At 53.0% G+C, this 15,400-nt stretch overlaps 3 protein-coding genes across 3 annotated transcripts; 2 read left to right on the plus strand and 1 right to left on the minus strand.

The window, feature by feature from the left end:
• Nucleotides 1-1,497: 1,497 nt before the first annotated feature.
• Nucleotides 1,498-6,390, plus strand: ENH_00058910 (CMGC kinase, MAPK family (ERK) TgMAPK-1, putative; the record flags this gene model as incomplete). The annotated part of the gene is made up of 9 exons (XM_013583628.1): nucleotides 1,498-1,890; nucleotides 2,032-2,236; nucleotides 2,432-2,572; nucleotides 2,708-3,054; nucleotides 3,178-3,266; nucleotides 3,481-3,706; nucleotides 3,956-4,084; nucleotides 4,328-4,431; nucleotides 4,611-6,390. 9 exons carry the CDS (start codon nucleotides 1,498-1,500, stop codon nucleotides 6,388-6,390), a joined length of 3,414 nt encoding a protein of 1,137 aa, XP_013439082.1.
• A 1,277-nt stretch (nucleotides 6,391-7,667) lies between these two features.
• Nucleotides 7,668-10,871, minus strand: ENH_00058920 (protein phosphatase 2C, putative; the record flags this gene model as incomplete). Its single annotated transcript, XM_013583629.1, has 6 exons — nucleotides 7,668-7,824; nucleotides 7,976-8,387; nucleotides 8,742-8,823; nucleotides 8,991-9,188; nucleotides 9,501-9,613; nucleotides 9,773-10,871. The coding sequence occupies 6 exons, from the start codon at nucleotides 10,869-10,871 to the stop codon at nucleotides 7,668-7,670; spliced, it is 2,061 nt and encodes a 686-aa protein (XP_013439083.1).
• Nucleotides 10,872-11,638: 767 nt separating this feature from the next.
• ENH_00058930 (hypothetical protein, conserved) lies at nucleotides 11,639-14,500 on the plus strand (the record flags this gene model as incomplete). Its single annotated transcript, XM_013583630.1, has 1 exon — nucleotides 11,639-14,500. One exon carries the CDS (start codon nucleotides 11,639-11,641, stop codon nucleotides 14,498-14,500), a length of 2,862 nt encoding a protein of 953 aa, XP_013439084.1.
• Between the last annotated feature and the right edge of the window lie 900 nt (nucleotides 14,501-15,400).

Below are 15,400 nucleotides of genomic sequence, written 5' to 3' on the forward strand. Positions count from 1 at the left end.
CTGAGGAGTTTTTCATTTGACTGTGCTTATGCTTCCGCTGCAGTTTAGCCTTTTATTCGTTCTCTGCGCCTTCCGAGTTTAGGGCTACACGGGCCGAACTCGCTCGGTGACTTCCTCACAATGGAGCTGCTTGAGTCGTGCAGTCGTTCTCAAAATCTTAATCTTTATTCTTCTCGTTGTGATAGAGGACGACTGGCTCAGACTCGGAAATTCAAGCTAAACACCAGCCACGCGCTCTCTGCAAGTGTGTCTGCACTACAATGGCGCTGGCCAGACTACGCGGGAAAGGGCCAACTGTTAAGCGGCTTAAGATAACTAAGTTTATCTCGCTGGAATTTTAATGAATTTCTGAGAAACGATTTACCTGAAGAAGGCGATGTGCGGTTGTAGAGTGATGGGGCGCGAGTGTTTGGAACTTCTTGTTCCAGAGTGATACCCGCAGCCGACAGTGGAAAACCACCGTGAAAAACGAAAAATTCGTTCAGGTATGTTATAGAAACTTTTTTGTGTTAAGTTACAATAAATTAAATGTTTCGTTCAGTGTCTTCAAGTCGGCGTTCCACCCACCCAGCTACAGCAATTCTCCTCCACCATATCTGTGCGCTTCCGTTGCAGTCTTGGGAGGTTTTCAAGCGGCTAAAGCAATATTTGCGCGCATTGAAGCTATTAAAAATAAATATTAATAAATATTAGCTTCGCAGATCATTGGAATGAAGACTTGGAAGAGCTGTTGATGCAGAGATTGGATGGATGTCCGAGGCCTGCTGGCATCAGACCCGTGTGGCAGCTGGCTGCCTTCTGGTCATTGTGTCTGTAGTATAAGGGCTCCTCAGATACCTATTTTTCTCATTTCTTTGCCTTCATCTCTATTTATCTTCCTTATTCGGGACCTGAAATCGTCCGCCACTGCCAACGCTTCCAGGTTTTCGCGCCACACCGACTCCACCGCTCGCGCGCAGTGTCTGCAGTGCGGCATGTGTAGGCATTGGAATTTCCTGGTTTCCTTTGAGATTTTACCTTCCCGTAATAAATATTTTGGCAGGCTTTCTTGGCATTATCTAGCCTAATATTCTGCTGTGCAAGCTCGGCAGCTCCAGGGAGGACCGCAGGTGTTGTAGCTGAAGCCGGGTGGTGATCACTTGGCGGCGACTCAACGTATTCCCTTCCACGTTCTCTTTGGCCTTTTGTCGGACTTGGCGTTTTGCTTGCTTTTGTCTGGAGTGAAGAAACCGAAGTGTTGCCGCTCGCCGAGCGGCGAAACAGCCAACAGCTGTTTCGGAATTGACAACCAAAGTCTACCTCCCACGGTAGATTGAGCAAAGGCAAACAAACACCTTTTCAAGTCCTCCGTGTCACTTGCCTGGGGACTGTGCTGGAGGCGCTTCTGCGCAAAAGGGTTAGGTCGTGGCCGTTGTTTCCAATGCCGGGCAGCCCGTGTTCAGAAGCGGCCTGAGCTTCTTGTCCACCAGTTTGTATTTTTGTCCTGTCAAGGTTAAGATGCAGCGCTCGCAAGGGACTACGCTGCGACAGACAACTCAGGTCCTGCCGGTGTCCCAGGAGCCCCCGCCGGCTAGCGCGGCAAATCCGCACAGACAGCGAGACCAGAGCTTCCAGCAGCAGCAAGGAGCAGCCAAAGCTGCTGTTGCTCACCAGGCTCATCAAGGTACTGTCTGTCGGCCTAATGAGGCTGCAGATGCTCTTACGACAGCATCTCACAAGGGCCATGCCCCTTCCCTGGAGTCGATACCTAGCAAAGATGGGGCCCCTGTTCCCGCTCCGGAAAGCAGCTACTGCTTTGGGCCTAACGGTAGAAAGGAGAGGCTCAGACGGATTCAAATTAGTGGCGATACCACATGGGTCATTCCACAGCGCTTTCGATATCTCAAGAGAGTAAGCTTGGCCTGAGCAGCTCTGCACGTTACAAAACCTGCCAACCCGACGAGGCGTAACGGTCTCTGTCTAAGCTACCAAGAGCATGAACGCAAGCACTTCATTACTTGGCTCATTTCATGGTTTCGCCGTACCCTGCAGATCGGAAGCGGTGCTTACGGATGCGTAGCCTCCTTTGAGGAGACAGGGGAAAGCGGGGTTTCTCGGGTGGCTGTCAAGAAGATAGGCGACCTATTTAGGGATATGGTTGACGCGAAGAGAATCCTGAGGGAAATTAAAATACTTAAAGCCCTTCAACACGAAAACATGATACATCTACTGGAGATCCTGGACCCCCTCACGCCGGGTCAGTTCACGCTTCTGTGCTTTTAAATTTACCATCTGTCCATATGCATGCACTGCTGCTTATCTGAAAATAAATAGCAAGACAGAGCTGAAGCTGCATGCAGACGCGTCTTGATCTCATGGCGCCTCCGTAGAAGGGATTCTCACGGAAACGGACCTGGTTGAAGGGTCTAAGTTTGGTGGATTTTCTCTTCAGACTTCGAGGATATATATCTCGTTAGCGACCTAATGGATACAGATCTCCACCGCGTCATCTACAGTCGGCAGCCGCTTACTCACGAGCATCACCAATATTTCCTGTACCAAATTCTGCTAGCTCTCGCGTTTCTGCACGAGGGTAGGTGCCATAGAACGATAGTGGGCAGCATTTTGTCTTTAGAGACTTTGCAAAACGGAAGACCAAACAGTAGGGGACAAACAGTGGAGTGACGGGCCTGATTTGTTTGCCTGCGGCTTTTGTTGTTGCTCCCAGCTAACGTCATTCATCGAGATCTCAAACCCAGTAACATCCTTGTTAATTTAAACTGTGATGTAAAGATTTGCGATTTCGGCTTGGCACGGGGAGTCAGCGGCAATTCCAAGGAGGCCAAGACCAATATGCAGCAGGAGCAGCAACAGGAGCCAACGTGCTCCCCTTCTGACCGCCTCACAGATTCGCAGTTAAGTGTAATGGAAACAGATGGGTCCCAGCAAGCAGCCCCTGCTTCGTTGCCCGGAGGTCCCAACAAAGCTGCGGGTCCTTGTTCCCGCTTGGTGGGTCGGTCTTCGTGGGCTTCTCTGCAACGAGCAATCGAAGCGGCAGCAAGCCCTGCTAACGAGGTAGGGAAGGCCCGTACAAGAGCCACGATTGCTTTTTAGTCGAGGGCTGCCATACACCGTTGGTGCTTTGTCGCATACAAGAAACGCGCTTCATATGCACTTGTATGCTGGTTTTTGTTTCAGGAGATGACGGATTATGTCGTCACCAGGTGGTATAGACCGCCAGAGCTGTTGATCTTTCCCTATCACTATTCCAAGCCGGTGGACATATGGTGAGACATTTGCTGAATTTAAACATTCAACCGCTTACAATTTCAGATCGAATTTGTCCTGGTTTTTGCATGGTACTACAGCAGCATTTCTTCGCGCCGCGCTGCATGTTCAGAGTGGGACAGCCACAGGGGTCTACCAACTAGTGGCACCTTCAGCCCTGCCAGTTGCGCTGCAGCAGACTGTGCTGCTTCCTTTGCTTGTGTTTTTGGACAGGTCTGTGGGTTGCATAATGGCTGAGCTCTTGGGCCGTCGCGCACTTTTTGCAGGTAAGGATCAATATGACCAGCTTCGCCGCATCATTCGAATATGCGGCTCTCCGTCAGAGTCCGATCTATCATTTCTGCTGAGCGCCAAGCTAGAAGAAGCCCCTGGGGGCAAGCCGACAAAGCGAAGAATGAAAATAAACAGACAATTTATAGACCAGCTTCCCCACTCAGATGTAGGTTCCACTGAATCTTTACGTTTTTGGATCAGTCTTTGTCCGCTTCCTGTTCCATGTATGCATCCACGCTTTGCTTGTGAGCACATTCTATGCATGCTTGCCTGCAACAAATGTACGGGATGATGAGCGCTCCTACGTATCATGCTGTTACGTGACAGAGCCCTTGTGGTTCATGTTTCCATGCAAAACTTGTGTGTGTGTGTTTTTGAGTTGTTGCAAGGTTGCTGCTGTTTGTTCCGTTTTTAGGGAATCTCGTTTTCGTCTCTGTTCCCAGGCGCCTGTCCCCAGGCCCTGGACCTCTTGCGTCGGCTACTGACGTTTAACCCCAGCAAACGTATAACAGCTCTTGAGGCCCTCCGCCATCCATACTTCCGGGTTCGTTCAATGGCCCGCTGTTATTGCAGCCCACCATCTGGGCTTCTTCTGCGACTATTCGTTTTGTGCACGCGCTAGAGCGTGTTACTTTCCTGTTTGGCTTCATGGGCTGACGCCTGCATGTTTTCGTGCGTAGCATGGAAATAGTATACTGGCACTTGATGCGGTCTGTGACTTCGGCAGACGCGAGGAACCGGTGTATGTACAGCTTAGTGCATTGCTACGGTGTGTGTGAGGCTTCAGGGTTTGTATTGTCAAGAAGACGAGCCCAAAGCCACCCAGGCGATGGACTGGTCCTTCGACAGCTTTGTTCCCACAAAGAGGCAAGAGCACCTTACCACAGCCTCGTTCCCTCACGGATATGGAATTTAAGTAGAATGATGCCCACGTAGTGTGGCTGCAGTATTTTGAATACTGGTCTCCCAAAGAGGAGGCGGGTTGTGTGGCCAGCGCAACAAGTCAACCAGCTGGCGAGCCAGGCTAGATCGATTGCTGTGTGTGATGCTGCTCCGTGGATTTGTTACAGACTGCTACAAAACATGATTTACAAGGAAATTCTCTCGTTTCACCCCAACATCGCCCTGAGGGACAGAGCTCTGCTCCAGGCACGGGGCGTATCTACGCAGCAACTTGTGCCACTGCTGCCCAAACAGCTGGCAGCCTCCTTGCTTCAGTTGGACGAGGAGGAACAGAGGGAGCAAGAGCAGCAGCAGCGGGAACACGAACAAATGCTGCAGCAGCAGCTTCAGCAGTACCTACAACAGCAGCGGGAGCAACAGCAGCAGCAGCAACAGCAGCAGCAGCAGCAGCTACTGCTGCAGCAGCAACAGCAGCAGAAGCAGCAGGAGGAACAGCGGCAGAGGAACCCTCTAGCCCACCGCTCTTGCTGCAGCGCCCCGGCAGCCTCGTCGACTGGAAGCGCGAGAGAGGACGTGCCTCAACAGCCACTGCTGCCAACAGCATCGGCACAAGCAGCGCCAGCAGTAACAGTTCGCCCTGCTCCAACTTCAACCGCCGAAAACAACCGGCTTCTTGCGAACAACTTAAGCGGGGTCCCTCCACGGGGCCCCTTGACCTCTTCATTCGGGCTGGCCATGAACGCGCAAAAGCAACAGCAGAACCAGCAGCAGCTTTTTGAAGGACTCCACGTCAGCAGCTGCCTCGCACACCAGCAGCTTCTGCAGCAGCACAGACAAGCCCTACTTCTGCAGCAGTCTCCCTATTGCCCCGCGCAGCAGCAAGCACGTCAGCGGTTGACTGCAGCAGCAGCAGCAGCAGCAGCAGCAACAGGGATCCCTCCAAGACACTCCATCGGGGCCATTGTTCAAAAATCTGCTGGGCTTGGGAGTCAGCAGCCTCCGTCGGTTGCAACAGCGCCTGCTATTTCCTTTGCTCAGCAGCATTGCCATCAGCAGCAGCAGCAGCAGCAAGAGCAGCATTTCTCGCCCCAAATGTATGTGGGTTTATCGGTTCCTCAGCAGAGCTTAAAAAGGCAGGCTACAGCTGTTGCTGCACACAGCAGCACGGTCTGTTCTCCCGTGCAGCACCAATTTACAAGCTTACAGCTTTCTGACATGCTTCAGCTGCAGCAGAAGCAGCTGCAGCAAAAGCAGTTGCAACAGCAGCTAGCTAGCAGCTGCTGCGGCAACTACTGCTGCGACAACCGCTGCGTTGCTCCTTCAACTGAGGGAGACAGCGCAGCGTCCTCGGGGAGCAACAAGCCCCTCCGGCAGAACATAAGCAGCAGCACAGCAGCAGCAGTAGATGCTAGCTCTCTCCGTAACTGGACCACTGGCCACAGCAGACAACAGAGCCGCTGCAGCAACAGCAGTGACAGCAGCTGCTGTGCATCTTCTTGGCCCTCAACAGGCAGCCGCAACACAACCCGATCTTCGTTTGGAGGAGACGCCGCCTTTGGGTCAGGTGAGGGTTACCCGCAGCAGCAGCAACAGCCACAATTGCAGCAGCAACTGCAGAAGCAACAACAACTGGCTTTTCTTCACCGCGTTATGCAACAACAAATGGCCCGGCAGCAGCAGCTCATTGAGCAGCAAAAGTCACAACTAAGTAAGCAGCAGCTACAGAAGCTGAATCTTGCGTGTTCACCGACACCTCAATTGCAGCGACAGTTACAGCAGCAGCTGCACCAGCAGGGCACCAGGCTGCGAGCGGGATCTGATTATGGAGGAGTCGGAGGTGAAAGAACTGCAACCGAAGCAGCGGCTGCAGCAGCAGTCAATGCACGATGGATGCTGCCGACTCAGCAACAGCAGAAGCAGCAGCAGCAGCAGCACTATGCTTCGTAGATACAGGGGTCCGAGCAACATGACCTCAGTATGAGGCGAGCAGCAAGAGTTGCCGCTAGAGCTATCTGCAGCAGCCGCTGCACTACCCGGCTATGGCTCCTCTGTAGCAGCGGCAACAGCAGCAGCGGCAGCAGCAACAGCACCAGCTGCAGCCAATTTTTTTGCTGCTTGATGGCACAGCTGTACGAGTCTGGCGTATTGCTGGCTCTATGGGCTGCAGGTAATAAATGTATACATTTATCCAAATGTATTCACAAGAGTGCTCATGAATTCATGTTAGTTTATTTTTGGTTTTTTTCCTGCCTGCCTCGTCACTTTGTTCGCACCGAAAAAATAAGGCGGCGTTCCGCAACCTGCACAGTAGCTAGCCATAGCGGCGAGTAGCACCGCGAAAAATATAGAGCTCGTAATTCCAAATATAGAATTCGATGGAAAATAAAATTCGCATGCCATAAGTCTTCGGTCTTACAGGATGCTATCGTTCAGAACTCACAAAGAAGGCTCTTCCGTGGAGTGCATACCTGCCAGCATGCCACAGTCCGCAGCTACGTGCCTAGATAGGTATCTAGCTTAACTATCCAGCTGTCTGATCTTGCACATGCTTCCCTGGTTAGAAGTTTAACTAAAATAACTACGCCTGGGCCTATCGGCACGCCAAATGCATTGCAAGCACCTGCAGCTCCGCTGCAGGTGCTTGCTATGCAAGGAGGAATTGCCTGCAGCTGTGCTGGCCCAAACAGTGGCGCTAGTACAATGCAGATGTTCGCTTGTATTGTCTGAAGTTGGTAAGCACTTCTCGTTTGTTATCATGCACTTATTTTCCATGTAGTAGCGGCACTTGAGCGCCCTCATAAACCTAAAGCTTTTCAGGACAGCACCCCAGGCAGCGCCGTTTTCGCGACGGCAGCAGGCAAATATAGAAAGCCTCAACGCTGAATAGTAAACCCTAAAATAGAGCTGACTGGTGGCCCTAAAGGCCACCCAACAAACAGCGACCGCAGCACAAGCCGCACATGCATTATTGTAATGGGATCCGTACCAATGCATGCACGCTACAAAAACAGCTACAAGCGAATAGAGCCCAAAAACTACCTTGAGAAGCTCTCGTGGGGTCTTTTACAACTCAAATTATGGGACTTCGGATTCCAGCATTGCAGCTTGTGGCAGCTGCGTGATTTTATGTCCACGCCTCACCTGCAATGCTCCTCGCCCTTCATGATGGTCTCTGGGCGTCCCTACAGGTCCACCCTACGTAGTGAATACACTTCGCGTTAGCTCTAGGATGTGTGCTGCTGCCCTGCTGAGTTCAGCAATATGACAGCGACGGTAGTGTCGTCATAAATGCGGCGGCGCTGCTTCGGGGGGGCAGAAAGGGCAGCAGCAATCGACATGCCGCGTTCCGTTGCTGCTTTCCGCATGACCTCTCGCACAAGACTGAAAAGAAAACACAACAAACTTACGATGGAGGCAGTAACAGAAGGATGTGACGGCAATAGCGTTAGCAACAGCAGCCAGAAGGATAGTATACTTGCCAGGCTGCTGCAGCTACAAGAAGCAAGCATCTTTCTTTCTCGCCATTACTCACGCGTCTGCCGCCCTTTTTGCCAAATCCGTCATCGTGCTGCCGCTGCTGCTGCTGCTGCTGCTAAGGGATGACCTGACAACTGCTGCTGCCTCCGCAGGACTGAGGAAGTCCCAGAGGCCATCTGTGCCGACCACCACAAACTGATCCGCTTCCGACTTTTCAAAAACTTGTGTTTGTGGGTCCACTATTACATAGGGAAATGACCAGGTCTCTGTTCCTGCCGCTGCTGCCGCTGTGCCTGATGTTGCTTCAGCCGCTGCTGCTGCACTGCTGCTGGTGCACGGGGGCCGCCGCCGTCTACCTCTTTGCAGTTCTTCAATGTACTTTTCGTTTTTTAGCATGAAATCCCCAAAGGCCCTCGTCGGCTGCAGCCGACCCTTCACATAACACGAGCCCCGCTGCGTTTCGCTGCCTGTAAATACACAGCAAAAGTGCTCGCCATGGAGGTGTAAAAACGCAGCATCTTCTGCAACATGAATGCTTCCAGCAATCGCTGCTGCAGCACCTTTGGTGATGGCCGTTGTGGCTGATATAGTTGCAGATGGTTCATATCCCACTGCAGTAGCTGCTGCATACGCATCAACTGCTACAGCGGGGCTTGCAGCATTTGCACTAGAAGTAACCACTGTTGCAATACCAATGAATGCAACAGGAGACACGGCGGACACTTCCATATACTCTGCAATTCAGGTCAAAGCCCCATCTAGGCTTCGCGTACACAACAACTGAGGCAGAAGAGATAGCACTGACGTCTCGCGGTGCTCACCCAGAAGGCCAACTGCATGAAGAAGAGAATGGAATGCGTTTTGGGGCTGACGCGGCTCAAGCCACTCCCGCTTACAGATTACCTAAAGTGAGTGCACTCCAACACGAATGAGAGCATATCAACAAACAACTAAAGCAAAAGCGGCGGCAGCAAATGCGGCCGAAAAAATATTTGTGGCAAATAACAATCGGCAGAGCTACGGAAGCAGCAGCAGCAGCGATCAAACAGCAGCAAAACACTACATCTTACAACATCATCTTCCTTTGGATGCAGCTTCTGTAGCCGTTTCCTTTCATCTGGGGAGTTTGCGTTTTGTTGTTTGTTAAGCTCCACCAGCTGACTGCTGCTGCTTCCGCTACTGCGCTGCAGCACAGCCATGCAGTCGCCGCTGTTCGCTACAACGATTCCTTTTTCCGTGAAGAGGAGAGCCAAGCAGCAAGCCCCTACCTGCAGTCACGCCCCAGCCCACGCCGTGGCGACGATAAGCACAACTCTACTGCGTCACCAACCCAAGAGTGCCGGTGCTGCAGTTCACGTTTATCGGACAGTAGCAATGGAAACAGCAACAGCAACAGCAGCAGCAGCACGCTGAGGGCTTGCCTTAACACTCCTTTTTATTCCTAATGAATACGCTGCTTCCACAGAGGCACCAATGGCTTCGTCCTGCAAAGAAAGCAAAGGAATACGAATCCGGCAGGGCAGCTGCAGTATTAGCCCCAATAGCAGCAGACAGCTTTTAGGAGGGAACGAGCTTCTCACCAGTCGACAGAAAGCTCGGGCCAGTGCCTTCTCTGCAAACTTGAGGTCCGTTCCGTCTCCAGCAGCTAATTCAGCAGCTACAAAGCGAGGCAAGTGTTGGTGTACGTACTCGGCTGCAGCAACAACAGAGGGAGCAGCAACACCACGAAGAAGCCTTGCCAGTGAGAGAAGTGTACAAACAGTGTACTAAGTGAGAAGATGCATCTACTGCCGCCCTTGCAGTAACATCTGTGGCTGAAGTTGCTGATGAACATGAAGTAGCGTCATCTCACCAACGTCTGGCCCTCCGTGACCATCGACAATGGCCACAAGGCAGCGTGGCTTCCATGGACTGCCCCGACTCGAATCCCCAGACTTCTGCAGTGGCTGCAACACAGACCCAGCAGCACTGCCAGGAGCAGCAGCAGCCGCACCAGCTGGTGGAGCATCATTCGGAAACAGCTGCTGTGCAAGCGCCATTAGCTGCTGCTGTGCTGTTGAGGCTGCTGCTGCTGCGGTGAGATGCGCTGCTGCAGCTGCTGGTTCGTCGGGAGAAGCAGTAGAGACAGCAGCGAATACTGCCCTGTCTTCGACGGGGTAATTCGCTGCTACTTGAGATACGCCTGCTGCAAGGCCGAGCTGCTGCAGCGCCTGCTGTGTCGAGTGTACAGACAACGGCCAGGCACTTCTAGGCTCTCCCACCATTTGTTGCAGCAGCTGCAGGTCCTTTTCGTCGGCCTGTTGGGGCGCCTGCACTTTCTGCTGCTGCTCCTGCTGAATCTGTACCTGCTGCAGAAGCTGTGGCTGCACCTGCTCGCACCAAGCAGTGGGCTGCTGGTGCAGCGCAGCACCGCGAAGCAGCCATGAGGCGCCTCTCTTCTCTTTGAGCTGCTTCTGGCTGCATTGATTCTGCTGGAACAGCTCTTGTAACAGCAGAGGGGGAACAGCAGCAAGAGCAAACCCAAAGAAGAGCCTGCGGAAACGAGATGAACTGACCGTATCTGCAGCTGCCGCTTCTGCTGCTGCTGCTTCGCTTACAGCCGTCGTTCCCTGCCTTGATCCTACTCTCTCCAGAGACCTCGAGAAAAAGTGCCTTTGGTGCAAGCGGCCTGATAAAATACCTGCAGCAGCCGCAGCACCTGCTGCAGCAACGGCTGAAACACCAGCAGCAGGGATGTTACCCTGACGCAGCAATGGTGGCTGCGCCTGCTGGACGGCCACACGCCACGCCCTCACTGCAGCAGTTCGTTGCAGCAGACCTAACCGAGACGCGTGGCTGTTTTTTCTGCTGCAGTCGTAACAACCATTCACGGGCTTGTCAGCAACAAAAGCCTTCTCTGGTGCTGTTGCACTTTTATTTCTGCCGCTGCTGCTGTCCCCGATCCGCCTCATGTTCGAGACCGCAAAAACAGCTGGTGCTTGCTGCCCCCTCTGTGGCTGCATATTCCCCAGCGTTAGTGCCATACTGTCCTAAAAGATCCTCCTAAGCACCGCAGCGGCAGCACAAAGTTGTGGCAACAATGATAGCACGAGAAGGCCCTCTCATAGAGTCCCGGAGAGACAAGTATGTCTGGATGACTACCCTGAAGCACCTAGGAGATGTGGATTTGAACAGAGTGCAGGATTAGAACTCCTGCCCGCTTAGTAGCTGCAGTTGCAGTTGCGGTTTGTGCTCCGGTCGGTTGCTGCAGATGATACAGTGGGGATAGTTGCAGTCAGCGACAAAAAAGCAGACATAGAAGACGCCAAATGCACCAGCTTAATTAGCAATAGAGGCACTGCTACTGCTCCTAGTGTAGCCACTGCAGCAGTAGCGACAGCCTCGTCGTGGCATGCAAATACTGGCAAGTAGACGGAAAATCTACTTGTCTATGTCATGTTCATTACGCGCGCGAGGCGTATCTCCAACACATGCTGCTCGTTTAGCCATTCCAGCAGGCCCAGTAGGCAGGATACAGAGGCTGGGGCCCCCAGACAGACCCGTCGGCGCCTCCCGGGGACCCTTGAAGAACTGTGTTTGAGAAGCTGCAGCATGAAGAAATTTGACCACTTAATATGCCGAGCAACATTTTTGTTGCTTCGGCTGCGGCGACAGCGCGTAGCTTCGCTGCTGCTGTCGCTGTTGTTGCGGTTGTTGCTAATGGCAAGGCCGCGACTCCATGCGGAAGCTCTTCAGCACAGCAGCAGCAACTGCTGCTGTTGTGAACTTAACTGTTAGGCAGAAAACCGTTGCATCGGTTTCTGTTTCCGTTCAGTGCCCAATAGTAGTTCGAGCATCGCCGGCAGTAGCAGTACGAGCACTACAGTCGGCTGCAGCAACCGCATCGCCAGCAGCAACTGGTGATGGGCTCCCTTTTAGTATCAATACAGTATCTCTTGATAGGGTGCATAAAAGAAGCTGTGCTGCGATAACGCTTCTGAGAAGAGGCTTTACCCACGGTGCACAAGCGAGAAGCACAAGACAGCTGGGAGCAGCAGCACTACGGGCAGCACCACCAACAACACCGGCGCAAACAGTGTGTCCCTCTGCTGCTACAGAAGGCTGCATTATAAGGGCTCTGCGCCGCGCTGCATCGCGAAAGAATTCCCTGTTGCAATTTCAAGCGGCTGCTGCGGCCGCGATCTCTGCTCTGCAACAGCGGCAGCTGCAGCCGCGAGAAGCCGCACAGGTGCTGCAGGTGTTATCGAGACACCAGGAATTGCTGCCACGGAAGATCTGGAAAGATGCAGCAGCTGCACTTTTGCCGATGTTGCAACAGCAGCAGCATTTAGCAAACCCACAGGAAAGCGTCACTCGCCGCTGCTGGGGCCGACAGCAAGAGCAGCAAGAGCAGCAGCAACAGCACGGCGAGATGTATGACAGATCTGTCCAGGAGATAAAGCAGCAAGCACACGGGAAAGAGAACAAAGCGCAGCAGCTACTGTCTGCGGGGGACCTTGCATGGATTTTGAACGCATTCGCTCGAGTTAACCACAGGCCAGCCCTCGTTCTTCAAGAGGCTCTACGCTTACTTTCCCCTGAAGACGCAGCACAACAGCTGCACGGGAGACAGAAGCAAGCCGATAAGAACTATACTGAGTGGTGCAGTCTTGGACGTGGAGCGTTCGTGCAGGCTAACGCTAGCGCTGAGCAGCAGCAGCAACAGCAGCAGCCGCAGCAGCAGTTGCGGGTAGGAGCTGAAGCCGCTGTTGCAGTGCCTGAAGCTTCAGAAGCGACTGGTAGCGCTGCTTATATGGTTGCTGCTAGAGAGAGATCAGCTGGAGAAGCAGCGGACTCCACCATATGGGAAATTAAAGACGGAGAGGTAGCTGCGGCAGCAAAAGTATCAACTGCTGCGGCTTCTTTATCATCAGCAGTTGAAGGAGCAGCAGCGGCAACGGCAGCCGCTGCAGCAGAAGCAGCTGGAATAAACGTTCCTTCATTGGGGGCACGAGGAAGGGATGCTACAGCTGCAACGGTAGCTACTACAGCAGGAGCAGCTTGCCCTGCATTTCCACCGATGCCGGAGCAACTTCACAGCACAGTGCCTACCAATGCTGCAGTTGATGCCGCGGCTATTTTCTGTACAAATAAAGATACAGTGGTGTTGCTGCATGCTGTGTCCAAGCTGCAGATGGAGGCGCCCTTGCTGCTGCAGCAACTACGGCAGTGGCTGCTGCAGTCGCTGCACGAACTTTCGCCAGTGCAGCTCTGTGTTGCTGTGCATGGATTAGCTGCAGCGAAGCAGGCAACTCCTCAGCTGCTGCACAGAGTTGCATCTCATTTGCTTCAGCCTCTGCAGCTGCAGGAAGAACCGTCTATAGAGCAGCAAAGGCGATATGGGGGTCAGAAGCAACAGCAACTGCAACAGCATCAAGCGCAACAACAGCAGCAACAAGAAGAAAGAACACAAGAGCAGCAACATGGACGTCTGCGGCTGCATGAGTTGGATGCAGGAGGCGCCATCATGCTCTTGTTGGCACAGCTGAGAATGCACCAGGCAAATGGGCGGCTGTGCCGCGCTGTGATGCAGCACATTCTGTCGATCGGAGGCAGCAGCAGTAAAGGCAAAAAGGGGAGCAAGAATAAGGAGAAGAGCCGCAGTAACGTTTCTTCACTTCAAACAACTGAGCTTGCTGCTGCTGAGGAGGCCTGCAGCCTGAGTAGCAGGAGCAGCAGCAGCGCCACCTCGTCTCTTCTACAGCACCTGAGTGGGAAGGAGGTTGCTGTGCTGCTAGTGCACCTGGCGAGACACCACAAGGTACACACAGAAGCAAATCTTCAGTCCATAGCAGCAGAGGGCATCATGCTGCTGCCAACCCTTGGAGACCGTTCGCTGCTGCTGGCAGCACATGGCCTCGCGCTGCTGCTCCCGCAGCTGCAGGAGCAAACAGACGGAGCATCAGCAACACTACAGCAGCAACAACGGCGGGTTGCTGCTGTCGTTTCTTCTCGATTTGCTGCGCATCCCCCTGGGGGATGTCAGGGTTTCGCTCTGCTCCAGGTTTTGCATTTGTTGCTCAAGGGGCATTTGCAGCAGAACTACCCTCCCACCTGCAGCAGTCTGTTACAGCACCTGCAGGCCCTGCTTGCTCGACATGTCCATAGGCTGAAAGACGCGCAACTAGCTGCGGCTGCTGCGGCGGCTGCTGCTCTCGGTTGTCTGGGCAGCTCCTTAAAAGACGAGTTCATCACTGAGGCGGCGTGCCGCCTGAACCGTCTTAACCGGAGGCATGCGGCAGCCCTTCACAACGCACTGCAACCGAATCAAGGGCTGCAGCAGCAGCAGCAGCAACAGTTCTACGCAGCGGACTTGAATCTAGAAGAGGATGAGTGGCTGTTTGACTCTACTGAAGACTCTCAGCCAGAGGCGGATCGACAAGAGCAAGAGCCCCTGCTGCTGCAGGAGCTGCAGCAACAGCAGATGGCTGCCGATGCTGCAATTGAAGGTACTCTGGAGGTATTACACTGCCTCTCGCTGCGTGCGCAGGGCCTTCCAGCTTGGTCTCAAGTGCCTCCTTGTAATTCTGCGAAGGGCTGAAGTAAGATGCGAGCTAATGCGTTTGCTTGTCAGTCTGCACTGGCGCCACTGTAAGCACAAAGGGAGGGAATCGCGAAAGCTGTCCAGCTGAAATTGAACACTGTAGCAAATGAGACAGAAGATAGAGGAAGGCAGCATTCCTGGTGCACTCATTTCGGCATTCACAAATAGCGTCCATACTGTGCATGCTATGCATTTACGACTGAGGATACCCTTAGCCAGGTCATAAGCTGCCTCCGCGACTACTGCTTGTATTGTTGCTGCTGTTTGGAGGTGGCTGTGAAAAAGAACGCCCAAGCGCCACGGTATCTCTCTCTCTCTCTCTGTGTGTGTGTGCGTGCGTGCATGTGCGTGTGTTTTGCCCTCACCTTTTTTTCTGGCTATGTTTCACTCCCTCTCTATTTTTTCAGCTGGATCTCCAAGAATGTTTAAGCAAATGCCCTTTTATGGGCTGGTTTATTTGGATTTGATTGTGTTAATGTGCTCTGTATCACAATGCCGAATTGGGATCTCGTTCCAGGCACGCCTAAACACACTTCAGGCTTCAAGGGTTGGATTAGAATTTATGGAGGCAGAGGGCTGCACTAGTAAGCTGGCCGCAAACAGGAGCAGCAGCAACGCAGTTTGCTGTTGGTACTGCTATGACTCCTCTTTGAAGGAAACAGCAGGAATTTAATTTTTTTTGTTTTTTGTCGCTAGTGATCCTTCCGTTGCTTATGTAATTCCTCAGCCTAGCTGCGAACCCCGCGGAGCCCGATACGCATAAAATAAACAACACTAGTGCAACTAAGAAAAGAATGGATCAAATATGTTTGATGGAAGGGGCCCATGATGACCATAGACAGAAGGGCTTGCCCACGTGACAGCAAAAGAAAGGCTGGCACCGTCGCTAGGCAAAGC

This window comes from Eimeria necatrix, genomic scaffold, assembly GCF_000499385.1.
Source record: "Eimeria necatrix Houghton genomic scaffold, Enh_scaff4, whole genome shotgun sequence".
In the NCBI taxonomy this organism is placed as follows: Eukaryota; Apicomplexa; class Conoidasida; order Eucoccidiorida; family Eimeriidae; genus Eimeria; species Eimeria necatrix.